Source organism: Micrasema longulum, unplaced genomic scaffold (assembly GCF_059751315.1).
Source record: "Micrasema longulum isolate JH-2025_06_02 unplaced genomic scaffold, ASM5975131v1 h1tg001579l, whole genome shotgun sequence".
Lineage (NCBI taxonomy): Eukaryota > Metazoa > Arthropoda > Insecta > Trichoptera > Brachycentridae > Micrasema > Micrasema longulum.
This window is the reverse complement of record NW_028278762.1, coordinates 106538-129037: the sequence shown is the minus strand read 5'-3', so window position 1 is coordinate 129037 and position 22500 is coordinate 106538. Positions and strand designations below refer to the sequence as shown.

The window sequence follows — 22500 nt, the reverse complement described above, 5'->3', positions numbered from 1 at the left end:
ATTTTTTATTCAGGAAGAAGGCAGAATACATAATATATGCAAATACAAGGTGTAAGGCCATGAACTCGAATCAACTCTATTTCTTTTAAATTTTCATTTATCTTTTAATTTGATCTTTGTTGTTTGGTCATCTATGAACATAAAATAAAAGCCCTTAGAAATCAAAACGTAACTTAGTTATTTTTTTATTCGCTAGATGGCAATAAAGCTTGTTTTTTTAAGATGCCCACTATTACTTACGACTTACCTACATTTAATTATCATTTCACCATACTACCCAGATGCTGAGTTATATCGCGCCTTTTTCATTAAAAATCATTACATATGCTTAAGGTCTGGGTTTGATTCAAAAGTCCAAGCCAAGGCAAGGTTGATTTGAAAAATTAGTTTAAAAGTTGGTTTTACACTATAGTATTTTGTTGCTCCTAACTCCATGTCTTTAGATACAGACCTCGCTTTCTTTAAATTCATACTTCTCATGCTTGCACGCTGATTATTAAAATTTTTGCCATGTCCATCATTAAGTATTTGTGAAATTTTATTTGATAATGTTTTTCTCGGTCTTTCTCGTTTTCTGCATTAACATTGATTTTTTTTCAGCCGTTCTTTTGCCGTCCACTTGCTTTACATTTTAATCTCAAAGTCCAAGCAGAACTCCTTTCTTAATTTTGTTGATAATGCTACGTGCATTTTTTTTAGTAGTTTTATTACACATTTGCCTGGGAGATCGTATTTCGACAACATTCAGCCAACTTTTATCCTTGTTTTTTCAATTCCATTCACACATAATGGCCGGCCAGAATACGATCTTTATCAATAATTTTAGTGAAATTATGAGAGGCTTTATGATGGATACAGCACAACCTTTAAGTTTCTTACCATATTCATGTGTTTATTCAATATCCCCATAGACATAATAAATAAATATTTATGTTCATAAAAGTCCCGTGTTCATCAGTAAATGAATATATATATGATTACCAATAAAACAACACATTTTTGACAATACGTTTTTAACAATTTATTTTGACAAATCGATTGGGAATTTATTTTGACAGTTTCTATTCACAATTACATAAACAATATAAAATATAATTATTAACTTATAAACAACATCATTATTAATTTAATAAATAAAATTAAACTTAATATCTATATCACAATAAAAAAATCACCGGTAAAGCGAAAAGTAGTTAGTTAGTTAATTTATTTGATATTTATAATAACATTTTAATAGATTAAAACTTATTTTTAAACATTCAAAACCTTAAATTTATTTACATGTTTTCTATATGTGGATGTAAAGATTTTATAATAATATAATTTGCACCAACAATAAATACTTTGTACATAGGAAAAACATATCTTTTTAGTAATGACAAAACATGGGAAATAATATATAATATTATTATTAATCTTGGCATAAAGTTACGCCTATGTATAGTGGTAAAATTCAGATGGGAATACAATCCGTAATATAATAGTAAAATAAGGATGGTATTTCCATTCTTATTTTACCACTATGTCTTGGCGTAATTTTATACCAGGTTTATATGTAAGGGCCAAGATTCTGTAGCTTAAACTTCGGAAAGTTTTAAGCGACTTCGAGCTTCGCCATGTCAATCCTCCTGCATCTCTGCATTAAAGATAAAAAAATCGGTCAAATCCAAGACTTAGACGTAACCCAGTTGATATGGGATAAAATTCTCATTCAGCATTGAATGGTGCACAGGGCACTTCATTGGTACACCAACCACAGCGTATCTCGATCATTTTTGTTATATGAAGTCAAGATGATTAGTTTTACGCTTCGAGTGCCAGTCCTGGGATAATGAAATATGAAAGTTTTAAAATACCTTTTTGAGTAAATATTTCATGTCAATCATATCGGGAATCGAACCCTAAACCTCTTGCATGTTAGACAAACACAGTGACCATTTAACAAAGCGGCGGACAAACACTGTACATGTACATACTTCACAGGATCATTTCTGTTGTACTCTCTCCCTCGTCGAATCAGAAAAAGCATACCAGGCTTAAGCTAGGGTTTCCTAGGACAGCGGTGCCCGTATTTTAACGGCCGTAGTGAACGGTGATGCAGTGGACAGCCGTCGTAAAGGTGATTAGAGAGTGGTTTCCTAGAAAAACGGTGTTAAATGGTGTTGATAACACCGTTTTCCTAGAAAACCACACTCTAGTCACCTTTACGACGGCTGTCCACTGCATCACCGTTCACTACGGCCGTTAAAATACGGGCACCGCTGTCCTAGGAAACCCTAGCTTTAGCCACAAGTAACTATCGACGTGCTTAAAAACATGCTAAGCATTTGAGCGATCACAATGAACAATAATGAATATGCTTAAGTTATCGCAGTCATAAGTCAACGCCCGTGTCGGTGTGTTTTTTGTATTTCTCGTAAATAAATACAGTTTATTGGCGTAAAATCTTACTTAAAAAAATATTACAATTTATTGCATTTGCAAAATAGTAAGGAGTATCTAATACAAAGAAAAATAAATTAAATTGCAATTACTAAGACGACTGCTTATCTTGACATTGCCAAGCTTGCTAACCGCCGCGCCGGCTAAATGCAATAAATAGCATGAATACATTAAACAACCACGGTGAGAAATTGTTACCACGTCGCTCATTAGCACGTCGATAGTTATTTGTGATTGAGTTACTGTTTTTATACAATATTAGCGTTCATTAATAAATTTTGTCATTATTACAAATTGTACTAGTATAATCTACTAACAATTAAGCTAATTGAAATATTTATAAACTATTCGTCGGTACATATACGCGATTGAAAAAAGCACATTCTATCAAGTTTTCTAATTTTCGCAAATCACTTGGGGCAAAACTTTTCCTACATAAATATGCCAATTTTACCTACGGTACCTGCGTAAAAGTTATTATAACTGACGGTTTATCAATGAATAAGAGGAATCTTCATTAATTGATTTTTACCTTAGATAAAAATGTACATTGACAATTTTTTTTTAATTTACAAATTATTCATGTAGCATATATGTACGAGAAGATTTTCGATATTTGTTAAGTTTAAGATTACGTGCAAGATATCTATAAGTATATAATAATATTGTTACATATTTGAATCTATATAAAATGTATAGGTACATAAATATATTATAATGTACATTTTTTTTTCGAATTCAAGTTTGTTTATTTTAACAATGCGAAAATTACAAATAACATATGGTGTTTAATCCGTTATATTGAGACAACATATCAAACCAGGAACCCTTGGGCAATGGTTTAACATTATTAAGGTATAATCTATCCAATAGCCAAAGTTTTTGCTTCATAAACGAAATTTCACTGATGTGAAAGATGTCTTTATCCAAAGTGATAATGTTCAGCTGCCTGATTGCTCTTCCAATCGGCATAACCAAGGCAAGTTGGTTCTTGAAGCCGGGAGGTAAAACAGTCTGCGCTGACGCTGTCAGATATAACTATTTTAAAATTGATTAACAGTTATATTAATGAAGTATTGACACTAAGTATCAATAATTGTAGGTATTGGATTAAATAATTGGTAGAGGTGGTGCATAGGGAAAATTGATATAAATACTTAAACCCAAATTCGTATATGATAAAAATTATGTCCAATCCCACATTCTTCATCATTTGATGATTAGAACAAAATATTTTCTTAATAATTTTATATGTGCAAGCTTAATCTGCCAACTCACAAGAGCTGTTATTTTTTATTATTTACATTTGTTGATATTTTTTTAGTACAAATTTTGACCAGTCTGTTTTTTGGTTGGCTGAAGGATATTGGTTCTTACAGTAAGTCCTCCAAAGTACTTGTATTTTGTACTTCAAATTTTGAAAAATAAATAACAGAGTATTACTTAAATATAGATGGGAACCTTGCTGGATACCCGATAGAGTTGGTCTAGTGACCGCTTGCGATCTGCTCGTTACATATGATATGATCCATCCTCTCTCCTCTCTCCTCTTATGCCACAACTTCAAGGTTTTTGGGCGAGTTTTTTGTCATTAATTTTACCGAATGCTTTTGAAAAGTCAGTATATATGACATCGACTTGAATACGTTTATCCATCAAGGCATTTAACGCCTCCGTTAGGCATGCTAAGTTCGTTTTAAGGGCGTCACATTTATTTGTTGAATTTCATCATGCCACGTTTTTTTTGTCTTTCTTGTTTTTTGCATCGGTGTACCTTCGCACCGTAAACATTTTATCCGTTCTGTCCCTGTCCATTCGTTCCACATGTCCAAATTAACGCTGCACACCCTTTTTATTTTTATCGATTATTCTCTTCTCAATCTTGCATTCCGCGCACAGCAGTGGGCATCTATCGTCATTAGTTTTACCACCCACTACGCGTTTTCCCGACACATTGCTTTTTTATGCACCATAATAGGCCAGGAGGCCCAGTTACAGTGGCGAATTACAACACAGAACACCCAGACTTGAGAAAATTACATAAAAATTTTGTTTTCTAACCATGAATCGAGCCCGGAACTTTCAGTGCGTGAGTCAAGGGTCTTGACCACTACACCACAGAGGCCGTCTATATATTTTTTTTCAGAGGTTTTGTTATTGGTTAGTTGTAATTAAGAATAAATTATTGATAATCCATCGTGCTGCGATTTGATGTGCATGTACTCTGATTGTTTATTATGGTGTACGGTATAAAGTATGTGGAAAGGTGGGGGAATAGTGTGGTATTCGGGACGCCAACACCATCACATTTATATTAACAATAGAAAAAGGACAACCAAATAATGAATCGTAGAATCATTATTATATAATAATCTACAGTCGCATTTTTGAGATTTAGTCAGAGTGATATATTTTTAAGAAATAAATAATTTTGTGCACATTTCAATTATTTTTTATGGTCTTATTTTTTGATAAACATTAAATTATCTACGGCTTAGTTTTGAGGAGCAATACTTTTGATAATAAGTTTGCTCCTTAATTGAAATTTTTATCACAAGTTTGCGGGCCAGAAAGAGCATTGCCTTGCTTATGATGGCATTTAATCTACTCAATGGGTTAATCCCAACATTTTGGAGCCCATAAAATTATATGTACCGAGCAACTATTTAAGAGCTAGGCAACACAGACCATTCATTCTTCCAGACTGCAGGACAAATTAATGTTTTTTTTTTTTTTGATTAGAAATTTTTGTGCTCTTGATACAAATACAATACCCAAATATTTGATTTTGAGGGCTATTTTCAAATAACTCACTATTAGAAAATGGGAATAAATTTGAGGTAGAGTGGGCTTCGAAGCACGGACATTTTATCCATGAGTGCGAGATACTATATATGGGACCACAACTCGATTCATGATGCCAGTGGGGATAATGACTGGTCCATTTAACAGCCTACCAAGAGAGGTGGATCATTTCCATGATGGGATTACCAGTTTAAGACGCTTCATCTCTATCTATGTATCATAATGTGTTTTCATGACTTATTCGTCATTGTTTTTAAGGACCTTAATAGTCTATTGTGCTTTTTTTATCATGTTTTTGTAGTTTCCTAATTATATCATTTATATACATTGTAATTGGCAATAGTCATGTATTGTACAGTTGTATAAATAAATTATAAAATATGTTATAATTTAAACTAATTTTAATAACTGCAGATTGTGACTAGATTTAAATTTCAGCATCAGTTAAAAACCAGCTAATATTTTACTCAATCTATTCGAGCGTCGTTTTCCCCAGAAATATCTTTTAAAATGTACAAGTAAGCTAATTAATATTAATTTAATTACATAGATGTTGGATTTATTTGTGCTGGAATGCGAAGTCCGCTTTCCGACTGTCTTTTGAGCACCCTTTGACTGTCAAACGCCAAAATGCAACCCTAAAATCCGGCGAATAAAACGCGTAGATAAATGGGTTAATAGCCGAGTTAAACCATCCCAGCCAAGTTAAGAAAGACATAAGAGCAGGGATGACGTACTCCTTGGGTAAAAAGGGTGTTAAAAGGTAGTAAACGAAGAAAGGTAACCAACAAGCTACGAAACCCCCGACAACAATGCTGAGGGTTTGAGCAGTTTTAGTTTCACGGCGTAATGATGACACTCTGTTGTTTTGGTGTTCAACTGTGTGTTCGTTAACAAAGTGCTGCTTGGATCTTATGGAGATTCTCGACACTTTACTGGATTTGTAAGTAACTGTTGCACTTCTTTTGAGTTTGACTTCCTCGTTGTCGTTCTGAATTTGGAAGTTGGTGACGCTTCTATTCATGGAGTTGCAGTTTCTGTGGTGGTGTTTCTTCTTTTCGCAACTGTAGCAGCATTGTCTCGTCGGGAGGAGCTCGTAAGATTGAGGGGGTTCTTTGATTTTGTTCTGGGAGTTGTTGGCTGCGGGGGATCCGGTGTCAGCGGTGGGCGGCTGGGAAGCTTGGTTCTGAGGAGCAGGGTTTGACGCTTGGTTGAGGGACTCTGAGGTCTCAGATTCTGCGCGGAGGCATGCCCAGCGAGAGAACCGCTGTAAAAGAAAAAAACATCCGTTATTTCAACACATTTTGGGATCTGAATAATAACCTTTTATGATATTTTAATTTTAAGTGTTTTTTTTTGTCTTTTGATGCACTTTATAATGAAAGAGTGAGAAGTGCATTATATTAAAACACATTTGTTACTTTTTTTCGTATGTCTCAAAAAATATAATAATATGTTATCAACAGGGGTAGTGGTTCAGTTGGTTAGACGGCTAACTGTAAAACTGCCGTCGCGGGTTCAATTCCCGCCTGTTGCAAGAAAGAAATCCAAAAACGGTTTTTTCTCAATCGGTCTGGGTGTTGTGGTGTATTTTTCATTACCTCTTTTCATATCCCTTCTATTTCACCCGTGGACAAGCCTCTAAATAAAGTCTTAGCGGGTATTCCTTTAAAAAAAAAGAGTCAGAAAGCCAATGACAGGTCATAAGCCCTGTAGATGCCTAGACTTCTATATTACCTTCTCTAAAATGTTCTTCATCTCTGCTGTAATATATCAACACTAATTTAGTGGTTAAAAACAAATTTTGTTTTATTTATTTTACTACAATGAATAACCAGTCTTTAAATTAAAAAATATATATTATGTAATTGAAATAAAACGTATTGAATAAATGAATTTAAATATTTCGACTGTTGAGTTTATTTTTCGAGTCCCCATGTCTTAACTTTTGAAAAAAAATATGCACTCCTTCCTGACTTGGAACGTGGTCTGTACCTCAGTTATTTAGAGTTGTTGAATATGTATACTAGGCACGGGAAACCTTTTTCTAGTCTCGGCTTGATTGCCAATTTTTCTCCGTGTTGCGCGCCGGAATATCAAAATAACCATCCACACATACAAAACATAGGTTACATAGGGACGTGCCCTACGTAAAGTACTCTAACTGCAATGTTGACGATCTTAGATTTTGCGTTTAGATAATGTTGAAAATAAACATAAAAACACAAAACGAAAAAAAAAGTCAAATAATACAAGGTATAACATATTTGAAATACATACATTCCCAGGAGTTAATACAACTCAATTCGGGACATAATTATTTTGTAATATTTTTGTAAAGCACATATTCAAAACAACAAAGCAAGTTCAACAAAAAACTTTTCTTACGCAAACAAAACAAATATATTAGAACACTTTCAAGAATGGAGGAAGTGGCAAATTAAGAACTAAGGGAGATAAGGTCGGTAGCGTCACATGCTACGCAGACGATGCAACCATAGTTCAGTGCGGTAGTGGCCATAGGGAAATGTCAGGTTTTTTTTTTCAAAAGGAATAAAGGTTTATAAAATACGGTCCCGTTAAAATTTTTGTTTTTAATTAACATTTTGAATAAAATTTTTGTTAATTATTTGTAGCATAAAATTTATTTAAAATTTGTAATTTTAGATTCGCGCAAAACGGTCGTGACCATTCAAATTTGTTCAGTACACTCTCACAAATCTTGACGGCACAACTGTCTTTGATTTTTAAAATACAATTTTTTGAATTTTTTAAAAAATGAATTAGAAAATGTTGAAAATAGAATTAATTACGTCCATTAAAAATATTTTAGTATGTGATAATTCCCTGTTCCTGATGGCATTTTTTTTTTTAATATTTGGGTTTCGAATTCTCGAACCACAGCGTCCTTAACTCCTCTAAGGAGAACTCCTCCTAAGGAGAAAATCGTAATTTGAAATTTTGGAGACCAAGGAATAACTTAATTTTTGTATTTTGAAGGTTTTATGTACACAACATAATTCATTCATGAATTTAAATAAATTTCCGTGATAACTTTTTCCTTAAAGTACATTAAAAAAAATCTCGAATGTTTTTATTTATTTATTTTATTTTATTTGGGATTTTTACAGCTATTACATAAACAAAATAAGTAGAAAAATCTTAACAATACTAAAGCCAATTAAAAAAATCCACTGTAAATATAATGACACATAATATATAAGAAAAGAAGTTTAGTAATTGTATTTGTGTGACGTTTGTATTCATGTGTATGTGAATGCGTGTATGCGTGAATGAATGAGGAAGATGATACATGTGCGTGTGGGAATGAATGAGGGAGAGGGTGCGTGTGTGTGGGTGCGTAAGTATAAAAAAAAATTAGTTTAAAACTTGTAAATTGTATTAAAAATGGTACAATAAAGAGCTTAGTAAAAAGTTAGAAACCTTTTTGTTAAAATTCAAATGACGAAATGATATAAATTGTATTTTTTTTTTTTTAAGTATGTTAAATTTCAAAACCGTATTCTGAAAAAAAAAGCATTTTATTTTAAAATTTAACTGATACACATCGAATAAATGTGCGACGAGTCCTATGCAATACGGTAGGTAACCACAAAATGCAGTAAATACGAAATAATGACAACAATAAAATAAGGTTTGACAATACTATGATTCTAAAGGACTTCAACGCAGACCCGAGAACACTATTTGGGAGAGAACTAAATGCATTCTGCTCAGATGAACATTTTATATGCCTTGATATGCAACGTCTACCTGTGGATTCATTTACCTATGTGAGTGATGCTCATGGAACTACCAGTTGGCTTGATCATTGTATTATAAAGGAAAGTCTTAATATACCAATAAGGGAAATTAAAGTCATATACGATGTAGTTTGGTCGGACCATCTGCCTATAGAGGTTAGTCTAGACGTAAGCAAGCTTCCTAGTATACAAGATAGAACTACAAACCCGAGAGATCCTGCCAGTTGGAATCCAAGATCAATTCAAAACATTGAAAATTATACACGTCTTGCAGATATTACTATAAAAAATATTATAATCCCTCATTCGATCACGTTATGTTGTGATCAATGTGAAGATTTTTCACATAAAAATGATATTGATATACTGTATACAAATATTATACAAGCGGTTCGCGAGGCGGCGACAACAGCATTCAAAAGGGACCGTGTCAATCAACCGAGGTACATAGTCCCGGGATGGAACGACAGAGTTTCAAATGACTACTCAGAATCTAGAAGTGCATTTATTAAATGGATAGAAGCAGGAAAACCAAGATCAGGAGAAATTTTCGAATCCAGAAAAAGATTAAAAAAAATATTTAAAAAATCTCTCAAACAATGCCAACGTAACTCTAATCAAATTCAAATGGACAGTATGACAATTGCCTTACAAAATAAAGATTTCAAAAAGTTTTGGAGAAAATCATCAGCAATACTTAACAATAAAACAAAAATGCCTCTTTGTGTTAACGGAACTACTGGTGATGGAATTATAGCCAGTTTATTCAGAGAATACTTCTCTGAAACTTCCGGCTGTAATGATAATACAAAACCAGACTCGATTTATCTGTCAGCTAAATTTGGTAGCCTCGCTGCAATCAATAGTAAAGACATTGATGTTGCCATAAAACAAATTTCACCAGGAAAAACTGCTGGACACGACGGTATCAAAATAGAACATATACGTTACGCCGGCTCAAACATATCACAATATCTTTGTGTTCTTTTTACGGCGATACTAAACCATACACACCTACCGAGAGATATGACAAAAACATTGTGATACCTTTAGTTAAATCTGGGCAGGTAAACTTGTCGGAAAAACAAAATTACAGGCCAATATCACTAACAACCATGATATCCAGAATCTTCGAAAAATTGGTGTTAAGAATTATTTCGGAGAAATTAAATACTTGCGGAAACCAATTCGGATTTAAAGCAGCTTTGTCAACAGATATGGCAATATTTGCCTTAAAACAAACAGTGGCCTACTATAAATCAAGAAAAATAAATACATACGCATGCTTTCTGGATTTGAGTAAAGCATTTGACCGCGTAAATCATAAAATATTATGGAATAAAATGGAGAAGAAAGGAATTCCATCTTGTATTATTAATACGTTGGCAGCCTGGCACACACAACAGGAAAATATTGTAAAATGGGGAGATGCTACATCTTCGCCTTTTTATTTGAAATGTGGAGTCCGACAAGGAGGTTGTCTGTCTCCAGCACTTTTTAATTTATATATGGATGATCTCACCGTGCTTCTTAATTTATCCAAAGTCGGATGTCATGTTAACGGCGTCTGCGCTAACAATATTAGTTATGCAGATGATATGGTATTATTGACTCCATCTATTAATAGTATGAGATTGTTGCTCAATATTTGCGAAAAATATGCAATTGACCACAATATGATATACAATGCAAAAAAATCTGCCGTACTTATATTTAAACACAAGACGTCACTTTCTGAGTTCGTGAACCCATCACCACCTGTATTCCTAGACAACAACAGTTTAATGGTAACTGCAAAAGTCAAATATCTAGGGCACATACTGACTGATAATTGTAAAGACGATCAGGACATAGAGAGACAGAGAAGAGCCATTAATGTCAGGGCCTCTATGCTAGCGAGACGCTTCTTTCAATGCAGTAACGAAGTGAAGAAAATCATATTTACTTCGTATTTGACGTCCATGTATACAGGTGAACTTTGGAACAACTATACGCAAGGAGCGTGGAATAAATTAAGGATCACATATAACAACTCATACCGACAATTATTCGGATTGCCCAGGTACTGCAGTGCCTCTGAAATGTTTACAGCTGGACGAATAAACACCTTCGCTGCCCTGCTTCGCCAAAGAGCCTGGAGCTTATGGGAACGCCTAAAAAAAATCTAATAACGAAATTCTCCAAGCCACTGCAGAGTGGATCCAATCACCGTTGTTCAAGCGATGGCGCGATATGTTAAGACCACCATAAGTGCTGCAATATAAAATTTTATTTTATGTTTATATTTATGTTTATTGTTATATTTATGTTTATTGTTATATTTATGTTTGTTGTTATATTTTTGTTTATATTTATATTTATGTTCATGTTTATATGTTCATATGGTAGAATTGGCTCTGCACTTTATAGCCATTTTACTGGAATAAAAAAAAAAAAAAAAAAATACGCGGACGTTGATTCAAATGCATATTATATGCACCTAATTTGATGAGGTAAGGTGGCTAAAATTGGATTAATTGACTTTTGCCCGATTTTAATTTAGACAATGCTAGTTATATATTCGTACTTGTTTCATATCCTTATTTTATTTATTCATAAAAATACTAAATACATATATGTAAGAAAAAATAATAACGTATCCTAAACCCTATGAGGCCAAGGGCCCTGTGGTGAGTTGGGATACAACGTTATGAAAAGTAGAAGCATGTGCATGATTAAATAATAGCAAAATTAAAAATGAAATCTTATTACATCAACATACGTATTGTTTAATAAACATCTGGACCACACGCTTAGTTATATCTAAATCTATGCAATATCTCGCAGCAGTCTCCTGCAATGGTCTCTTCTCTTAGACAAACACTCTTTCTGAAAATGGCTTTCGTTTTAGAGAACTTAATATGCTCATCCAGGACATTGAGCATTCTTGGGGCCACAAAAGAGAAATTCCCCTCTGCAAATGTCATACGTGTTTTTGGAATCGAATAATTTAAATTACAGAAAAATCTCGTGCGAGCATTCTGCAGGGATCTACTCTTGTAGCCGCATGACCAGAAAAATGTCAATGACTCTTTTTAAAAAAAATATCTAGTGTCCAGTACCTTCATGAATTTACCCAAACGAGTCAGTGAAAGTAAAGTTTTACTAGAAATAATCATTTTGCATTAAAAGGGATATTTATTAATACTAGCGGACCCAAAAGACGTTGTCCTTCCCAAACGTTGGCAAAAGACTTTTCATTGATAAGTAGGTACCTAAATACTTATGTGATTAAATTCCAAAACTGAAAATTGTTAATATTCAAATATTGAATTCAAGTAGGTACCTAGGTACTTGTTTATGGTTGAATTCCAAAACATAAAATAAATATTTTTTCAAACATGGTATTCTTTTAGCAAACGTCAAAACTCCGGTCTTTTCACCAAGAGAGGGGTGTACTAATGTAGGAATACGATTTTTAAAAATGTATTGAATTTGATATTATTTTGGTATTTCCAAAAGTCCATTCAAAAGAAATAAATAGGTAGAAATTATAAGAAATTTAATAAAAAAATGCTGTTTGTAAACTTAAAAAAAAACATTTTTTCTCCTTAACTTAGATTTTATAATTTTGCATGTATTTGTTCATAGTAATTATGATTTAAAATATACCTAACTGTCCTTTTTTTAAAAATTTAAATACAAAATAATTAAAAAAAATTTTCGTACACTTTTATTTTTAAATTCCTTTAAATGTTTTTTAAATTTTTTGTTCCTTATGTATATGTATATGACTTTATATTTTTTTACACGATATATGAGCGTTTTTAATGAATGAAACCATTGTGATAAAATATGTAAATATAAACTTTTTATTTATTTTTTTTCCCTCTTTTATCTACTGTAAGTGTTTAATTCTACACAATGGATTTTTTTTGTAAAGTAAAAGGGACTACTTGCCGTGTTTATTGTTAAATTAATAAATAAATAAAAAACAAAAAAAACTAATATAATTGTTTTGCGAAAAAAATATAATTAATTCCGTTTTTATGAGAATTTGGTGGCGTGAAATACAAAAATGTTTATGTAAAATTGATTATAATTTATGGAAATTTCTTTTTGAAAGTATTTCACAGTCGCAGTTAAAATTATTTACTCTTTTAATGTAATTAGGTAACCAAAGTCCCCCTTTTCAAATAACCATGAGAGAGCCAACTTTTGGTCTTGATTATTCTTTCATACTGAGTTTTCATATTACTTTTATTAAGATAAATTTCCTCAAAATTATTCTTTTCTCGAAGAGATTATTTATTAGAAAAGTTTTGGGGGAAAGATTTGAAAAATTGTAAAACAAAACTTATTTTAAATCCTCTTAATATAAGTGCTTTCACACTAACCTTTTTTCAAACTTTAAAATAGCTAAAATAGTGGAAATAGATATTTTACTTTGATGTCTAAATGTTGATAATATTTCATCGTCATACATCTGTTTGCACTCAATGGTGCAAAGGGCACTGTATAGGTACAATTAATCTTGGAAGAATCTGTTCTCGGACCGGTTCTATTTATTATATACATTTATGATACTGAAGAGACATAAAAATATTCTAAAATAAAACTTTTTGCAGGCGATGCCTTAATATATATCGGGAAAAAATTATAAAATAAAGATGGACAAATTGAATCATGATCCAAATAATGTATCTATATGGCTAAAAATTAATTAATTAATCATTCCCTTTCCACACCTAATGGTGCATATGGCAATGCATCGGTACGCTAATCGGAACGTGTCTTGATCATTATTGTTACATGAAGGTAAAATGATCAGTCTTACGCTTCAGGTACCAGTCCAGGGACTATGAAATATTCTAGTGTGAAAACATCCTTTATATAAATAATTTCATATCAACCATGTCGGGAATCGAACCCGAGACCTCTTGCATGGCAGGCTAATGCGCTGACGATTACACCACGAGGCCGACAAATTAAATATAATCAAAACAAAATATATGAAACAAAAGAACAGTAGTTACGCGGTCAATTGGAGTAGATAATGAAACATTGAATGAAGTTAGTGAAATGAAATATTTAAGTGTATGATGGATTCCAAACTTATATTTCTTTAAAATACTAAGATGGTAGCAAAAAAGAATGCAAAAAATCAATTTCGTGAAGAATTAGAAGGTTTGTTGATAATAATTTAAGGTATGCGAAGGAACTGATAAAAGGGTACTCGCAAAATTTTGCTTTTGATCTAATAAAGCACACCAACATATTGAGAACGACAAAGAAACAAAACAAGTTTGGCATCTTTATAACTTAATCTAACACAACAATATTTTTATTTTTTTTATTTTATTTTATTTTAATTTTAATTTAATTTACGCCAAAAACCTTACACAAGCAGAATAAATATATAAATCGCTTTTAAGAATGAAGAAAGTGGTGAATCTACCAAGGGAGATAAGGTCATTAACACCACGTGCCACGCAGACGATGCAGCCATAGTGATCATGAGAATATATCCATCTCAGTTAGTAAAAATCTGGATGTCTAAGAAATGTCGTATGGTACAATGAACACTGGCGTATTGGAAACATTATTCGGATAAACAAAACGTGCGTCAGACCAACCATGGTGTATGCAATAGAGGCGAGGAAAGATAGAGATAATAAAATACAAAAAACTTGATAGAATAACCATATAGAAAAACTAAATAACTGCTCAGAACGTCAGAGATGAAAGGACTAAGGGCAATCGCAGGGAAAAGCCAAAGAGGCAGAATCCGGAGTCAAGAAGTTAGACGAAATTGCGATACCTCGGGCAAAGTAAAAAGATTATGAAGAGATTACGTAAATGCTGGACAGCTCCAAAAACCCCTTTACTATGACATCCAGGCTGCTCGCCGTCTGCCCGGAAGACCACCAAGGAGAGAGAGTGACAGCTGGAACTCAAAAGTCTCAGGAGTTAGATAATAAATCCTAATTTATAATATTGAATCTATTCTTTATTTGTACACTTATATTTACTTTTAATATTTAAAGTTTTTTTTTATACGTACACATAAGTATATTCACTATTTATAATTTTTCTAACCTAGTATTTTTTTACATATTTACTCAAAATATGTAATTTTTAACACCTTTTTTTATTTTTGATGATTTTTTGGGCATTTCTTCAAACGACTTTATTTCCTTTGTACATAATGCATTTCTGAGACATTGCTTTTGATTTCTTTTTTAATTTTATATTTTTAGATCTTCATGTTGCATAAAAGAACTGATTATTTTAAAGTTTGTTTTGAAAATACAAATAATATAATAGAGAATGTTATATATTGTACAAAGTCAAAAACAGATCATATGTCCTGTAAATGCCTAGGCCTTATTTTTCTCCACCGACGATTCATTACTTTTTGATTGGAAACCCGAGTATTCCAAATGACGTTGTTTCGAAATATATAAGTCCCATTTTTTACATAATGACTTTTCTTTCAATGATTTATATGGCCAGTCAGCTTTTGTATTCAACTTTCAGTATTTGAAAATTACTTGAAGAAAAGCAGACAAGAAAAACCATTATTTCAACCCATGGATGTAAAAATATTGAGATGTACGAGTATAATAAAATTGAGCGCTATGGTTGAATATTTTATATTTGGACAAAAATCCTTCGTATGGATTCTTTACAATTTGAAATAATAAATTTGTTTAGAATTACGGTATTTATGGATTTCCAGGTGAATATTTTAGTTATACTGAGGCGGGCAACAGCAACAGCCGTGAGATTGGCAGATCCGAACACTGCTTTAGCCCGCAACGCGTAGTTCGCTGCAACTTCAGCCTGGACGAGGCTACTAAACACCTTACATCGAAAGAACTCGACACATTTCATCTTGACAGTTTGTGTTGCCTGGCCACCGGCTCTCCGCTAGTGCTCACTTTTGTAAATTCCTTCTGTACAAAATAATAAGATGTAACCCGTGTGTAGCCACTGAATAAATAACTTCAATTGTAATCTATTTTACTCATTTAATATCGAATCAACTCACGAGCACACATCCAAAAATACTATAAGGTGCCATACTCTATAATGAGCAGTCTCTTAATTTAAAAATGCAAATTCTTTGGTTACATTATTATACCGATAGATTCTCTAATTCGACTTAGTTTTTTTAAATTCCTTTTTTTTCCTCAATTCTTCCAATCTTCTACCAAACTCATAATCTGATTCCACACTCCTCATTTTATAATGTGTAAAATAAAAGTATTACTTTTAATAAGTTTATATGTTCAAGCTCTATCTGCCCACTGAAAACAAGCGTAATTGTGTTTTATTTAAATTAAAGTGAAAATTTTAACCATTTCTGTTTGATCATTTGATAGGCCAGCAAATTTTTGTAAAATTTAAAGTTTAAAAAAAAAGAAACATAATTTTATAGCTCACTGGATAAAATCAACATCATCATATTTTCCTTTTTCAAATCTAATAGCGCAAGTGTCCTAACACTGCATAATTTTCTGCTCTACAAGATTTTGTATTTGCTTTGAAGTTACATGTATTTACTTGAATTTAATTTTATTTATTTATTTTACTTGAATACAAGCCTTCAAAATGGAATTGAGCAAACGAAAGTGAGTATTTTTTACACCTTATGTTCTCGTTCTATCGAGGGAACGAAGCTGCTAAAGCGGCTCGCGATTTTTGCACAGTGTACGGTGAAGATGAACAAAGTGACAACTCATCGATTTTCTCTTTTTAAGGCTTGTAATAAAATAAAATACTAAATGTTACCTAAAAGCAAAAACAATATCGTATTGAGTAGAAATTTTTTTTTCGACTGACGTAACTTTTAAATTTAAATCGAAAACATGTTTTACATAATTTAATATAATATTCCCAAGGAGTTTATCTTTTTAATTCATACTTTAGAGACATGCAGATAACAATGTTTATTTTTAGACGTATTTATATTTCAAACCATCATATTTTATACAAAAGCAGAATTAAAATACTTATTTAAAAAAAAAAAAATTTTATACATTAAACGCCCATAGGGCTTATAAAATACAAATTTGCTTTTATAAAACATAATACATAATAAAATTTATAAACAAAAATAGCTAGCAGTTAAACGAGTACAGAGGTTAAAAAAATAAGTTAATACAAACATGTTTAAAAATTTATAGTAGAAGTAATTCAAAAGTTCGTAATTTACTTGTAACAATGTGTAATTTAATATATCTGAAAGGATAAAAAAAATAATCTTTAATACATTAAAAATGAACAACTAATCTCAAAAAAGTCATATTATAACAAACTTATATTCTATATTCTAAGCTATTATGAATATGAAAAAGTACATTTTATTTTACTTTTGGTGATTATTTATTAAATTGAAAAAATTAACACAACTTATGTTAATACCTAATACTTTATTTTTTCGTATAATTTAGAATTTTGATGTAAATCAATCTTTTATTTCTGAAATCCATGATTTAACCCTATTTTTATAAAAACAAAATGCCGGGCCAAGAAAAAAACGGTAATCTTTAAACGATAACGAAAATTTCAATAAAAATTGTAAGTCTTTCTTTGAAAGTGATATTGTAATATTACTATTGTAATTATAGGGACGAGTTTTGTCTTAAAATGTTTCCATTCTCTCCCGAAATGGAAAGAATTATAAAAGGAAGAAAATGAAAAAAATTGAGGCATTTCTCTTTTTGTAACAATAGATCTCCTTTGTATTAAATTTCAATGGGTGGACATACGTTTAGCGTTGGGTTGAAATTTAGCGAGATTTTATTTAATTACTATATAATAAAAACAATAATTACGTATCTACAAATAAATAATATGAAGAACTTAAATAATTTTGTTACTCTATTTAAGAAAAAAATTATACTTCTTTTATTTTTTTTTCAAGACAATCAGCAGACTTTAGATTTTTTTGTCTATGCAGTTAGTTAATCAAAAAAATAATAACAAGATATTCCTCCAGCGTAAATTACTACGTACCAAAAAGTAAAACAACTTTGGCTCAGAGGCATTTCTCTGTGGCAGGTCCGAGGATTTTTAATTTACTGGATCAGGTAACAAAGGAGTCAGAGTCATTTTTAAAATTCAAATCTGGTTTGAGTATTTGATTTGCTCGAACGGGAATGGATTACTGCAAAAGAATGCGGAATTACTGGTGAACGACCAATATGTATTTATAAATGTTAAATGTAAGGCGTTGTGGCGCAGTTGGTTAGACGGCCGACTGTGAAATTGGCGTCGCAGGTTCGATTCCCGCCAGTTGCAAGAAAAAAATCCATGAAAGATTTTCTTCTCAATTGATCTGGGTGTTGTGGTGAATTTTTCACTACCTCCTTCCATATCCCCTCTTTCGCACCTGCTGACAAGCCTCTAAAATAAAGTCTTAGCGGGTAATTCCCTTTACAAAAAAAAAGTGGTATAATGTATTAAGTATAAATGATATGTATAAACTTAATACGTATGTATAAAATATAATGTGAATATGTATATGCAAATATATTCGTAATACAGTACATTATAAAAGTCCCGACTCAACACGGACTTTCTAGCGAGTCAGGGCAAGTTTACAGGCATGGGTCGTTCCTGATTGTGTCGCTAAAAACTGTGTCTCTGTCCCTAATACATGTTTGTACAGTGTTATTACTTAAACACATAGACAGTACTGTTAAGTGAGATTTTGTTAACTGTTCTAAGGATCGTTGACAGAGGGGAAAAAATTTGACGAAAAGTTTCGCACATCAAAGATAGCATTTGTACGCAAATTACAGAAAAGTACATCAAGTTTAATCTGAGCAAGGATATCATGGGCATCTATTCAATTAGACATTATTTTGTTTGAGAATATTAAACCAGCTAAAATTCTTCTGAAATCTTAACTGATAATGAATTCTAGACGATCATGATAGTTAATTATAAAAGTATTTTATCCATTTAAAAATTTTAACGATTTCAAAAATTTAGGTTTAACCGATTTAATCATTATAGGATTTATATAATTAGGAAACCATAGTTCTTATCATTATCATCATCCCATGTTCACTCTATAGTTGGAGTATATTGTGTCCACGAAGATCCTCCAAGCATCTGTCAGCTGCCAGCTCCTGTGCATCCTACCACATCAGGTTCACGTCCCGTAGTTCTGACATGAACTGCCAACGAACAGTCAGCAGTGAACGTCCAGGAAGTCAAGAACCTGATGCCTTGTAAAGTAGGCAAGATATAGCCGGCTATTTCTTTCGTGCGCTTCTACGTGGAGGTATCCTTTTACGTAAGCAAACAGCACCTACGGTCTCAGATGTGATCTTTGTTTTGTGTTATAAGGGTAGGTATTAGCAAAAAAGAGAGGGTTTCTTCCGAGCGGCCGCTAGAGAGAGACCACCCGCTGGGACGCTGCACAGTTCTGGACATCACCAGCCGGGTATTCTGTTCTATTTACCGCTTTATTTTGAACGATGTTTGTTACAATAAGTGTTTAAATGAAAGTTCGCCGGTTGTTTGATTGAAGGAGTGAAGGCAACCCCCTCGTCTGAAAATTCTGTCCGTGCTGGCTGCTTCTCGCGTACCACTGATGGTTTGAGTGCGAACAAATTGGATTTCATAATTTTAGGTCATTGACGTTTACTAAAGATTGAAGAAATCCCGTGTAAACAAATAATAAAATTACAAAAATTAAACAAATTACTGGTCACGGGACAACAACTCGTCTCAATAAACAAAAAACAGTTGTATTATTATTGTTACCTTGGGTCCTTTAATGGTGGTTGAGGATAGTTGTTGGTGTCTCCTGGCGACAACACAGGATATCCTGACGTATACGTATAACATCACAACCATGGGGATGAAGAAGGACCCCATAGCAGAAAAAACCACATATCCCGGATTCTGGTTGTACCGACATTCTCCTCTTTCGATTTCATACCTGAAAAAATACAAATAAAATAATTATCATCATGTTTTTGATGTAAATGTTGTAATGCAGTGGTGAGGTGGCAAAGTTCCAACGCACAAAAATAATTATTCTCCAAAAAGTTCTTTCTGTATACGCTATGACCGTGACACAATACGAATCCTGAGTACGTAGATAGCTCTGTATAATAATTATCAACAATATTTTGAGTTTGTCAAAATACTCGTAGATAAATACTGAATTTCACACCCTAGGGAGTTATTAAGTTCAACAGATTAAAAATAAGACTAAATTTTCTGAATTGTATACAAATAAATAAATGCTGCCTACCTCTGAGCAGGTATTTACAATACCTAGTGAGGATAGATAAGCCTATAATTTAATTTTACATAATTGTATTACAACTCGATTTATTTCAATATCCCATCTAGGCGGACAAGACACACATAACTTTTTCATATATCAAAATACAATACGAATGCATAAAAAAATTCACTCATTGATCGTGCCCTTACCTTGTACAATCAACTAGATACTTTTGACATCGACATTTTACTCTGCAACATTGTTTAAAAATAATATTCGGAAAAATCTTTAAATCTTTAACTGTAATTGAATAGTGTAGTATCAAAGACGGACATCTGTCATCTAGATAATTTTTATCTACACTCACTTTCTAACCCTGATATATCTATTGATAGATTGTTTTTGTTTTCTATTCCAATACTTTAATTATAAATATCAAAACACATATTTCGAATTACAAATATCAGTATTTCATTACTAGTTGCTGAAATTTAACTGTAAAAAATCAACATATTACAACAAAGATGAAGAACATTTAAGATAAGGTAATATAGAAGTCTAGGCATCTACAGGGCTTATGACCTGTCAATGGCTGGTTTAAGTGGCCATTTTACACACTGCGTAACATTCAACATTCTGCCTATATTTTAACATGTATATTCCTTCAATTCTTTCATCCGTTGATGTTTGTGAAGTTAAAGAGCTGAAAAAAAAGAGAAAAAAAAAATCCGGCGTTGCCTAGTATGTAGGTGAAATAATTCAATTATATGAATCTCACCCGCATAAATAAAGGTTTCAGCACTTTAACTTAACAAATATCAACAGATGAAAGAATTGAAGGAATAAAGATGTTCAAATATAGGCAGAATGGTAAATGTTACACAGTGTGTAAAGTGGCCACTTAAACAAGCCATTGACAAAGCCCTGTAGATGCCTAGACTTCCATATTACCTTCTCTTAAATGTTCTCTGTTGTAATATGTTAATATAAATCGAATCCAGTCCTTGTCTACAAAAATTTGGAAAAACTCAAAATATTGTTGTAAAAAAATCAGTTGTTCGCTTTTGATTCACAAACTTGTAGATGTCCGCCTTTGACACAAACTCAGTCACAGATGTCTGTTTTTGATCCAACCATTCGAATTCATTGTCAGGTGCGGATTTGGTATTGTGGTAATGTTTTTTTTTTATATCATAAATGACAGCAAAATTTTATTTGGAAACCTTTTAATTTTTATAAAAAAATTAAAACCTAAATAATTAGTCCATTAAATATTACAAAACAACGGTTACTATGTTGTCATCAACTCTTCCGCCCTCTAAATCGATGTTCTTTTTCCACTTTTCTGGTTTAGATTTTCTCTTCCTAACGTTATTGTCGCTAGCAGGTCTAATTGCTTGATCCATGTCAATATTATTTCCAGTAAAATAAACTGTTTTTTACAATAAAATAACAAAATTTTGAGCGAAGCTTATCACAACGAACAACTGACGGCAGCACACTATCAGCCATGCCAGTTTACTAATCACGTTACCCAAATACCAGTGTCTGATTGGTTGGTTGTACAGGTGTCCGATTTTGGAAGTAAACTAGTGTGTAGGAGTCCGATTTGGAAATAAACACCGATTTTTGATGGCGTTTTTCAAACTTTCTATCCGTTTTTGTAACGCATGGATAGTACCATTCAAAAGAATGAGTCAAAATCTATCAGAATCAGCTGTTATCTAAATTTCCACCAGAATGACAGATGTCCGTCTTTGATACTACACTACTCAATTATCCTCACTTATATCTTTTTTTATGACACCCTCACTTGCACACACACATATACACACCCTCCCACCCACCCCCTCTCACTCACACACACACACACACACACACACCCAGTTTTGACATGCTTAGTAAAAAAATTAGGCTCTAATTGGAATAGAACTAAAATGTCATTTTATACCTAAGCATTATTCTCTCTCCTTGTTGTTTTGATATATTTATTGTGTTGTATTCTGTTGCCTTCATTAAATATATAAAATAAAACAAATTTGAATTAATTGTACCCTTTCTGACGGTTTTGCATATAGAAGTTATTTTATTTTTTACTTAAATAAACGCCAATTTTCGGCACTCAACTGAACAGAGATGGTAAAAATTTTAGGCAGGGAAATATGAAAGTCTAGACAAATTCGGCTGGTATAAATCGAAGAATTGGGTTGTGGTCACGTGGCTAGTATCGCAGACTCACGGATCAGAGGTCCG

At 32.4% G+C, this 22500-nt stretch overlaps 1 protein-coding gene across 1 annotated transcript in view; it reads right to left on the bottom strand.

The window, feature by feature from the left end:
* Window positions 1-5806: 5806 nt before the first annotated feature.
* The window catches only part of LOC148274793 (putative G protein-coupled receptor No18), a 56485-nt gene continuing 39791 nt past the window's right edge, over window positions 5807-22500 (bottom strand). The window contains exons 3-4 of the mRNA XM_088236596.1: window positions 19776-19953; window positions 5807-6433 (exon numbers count right to left, since the gene is read on the bottom strand). Coding sequence (XP_088092722.1) covers window positions 5807-6433; window positions 19776-19953 — 805 coding nt within the window. The remainder of the gene's footprint in view (window positions 6434-19775; window positions 19954-22500) is intronic.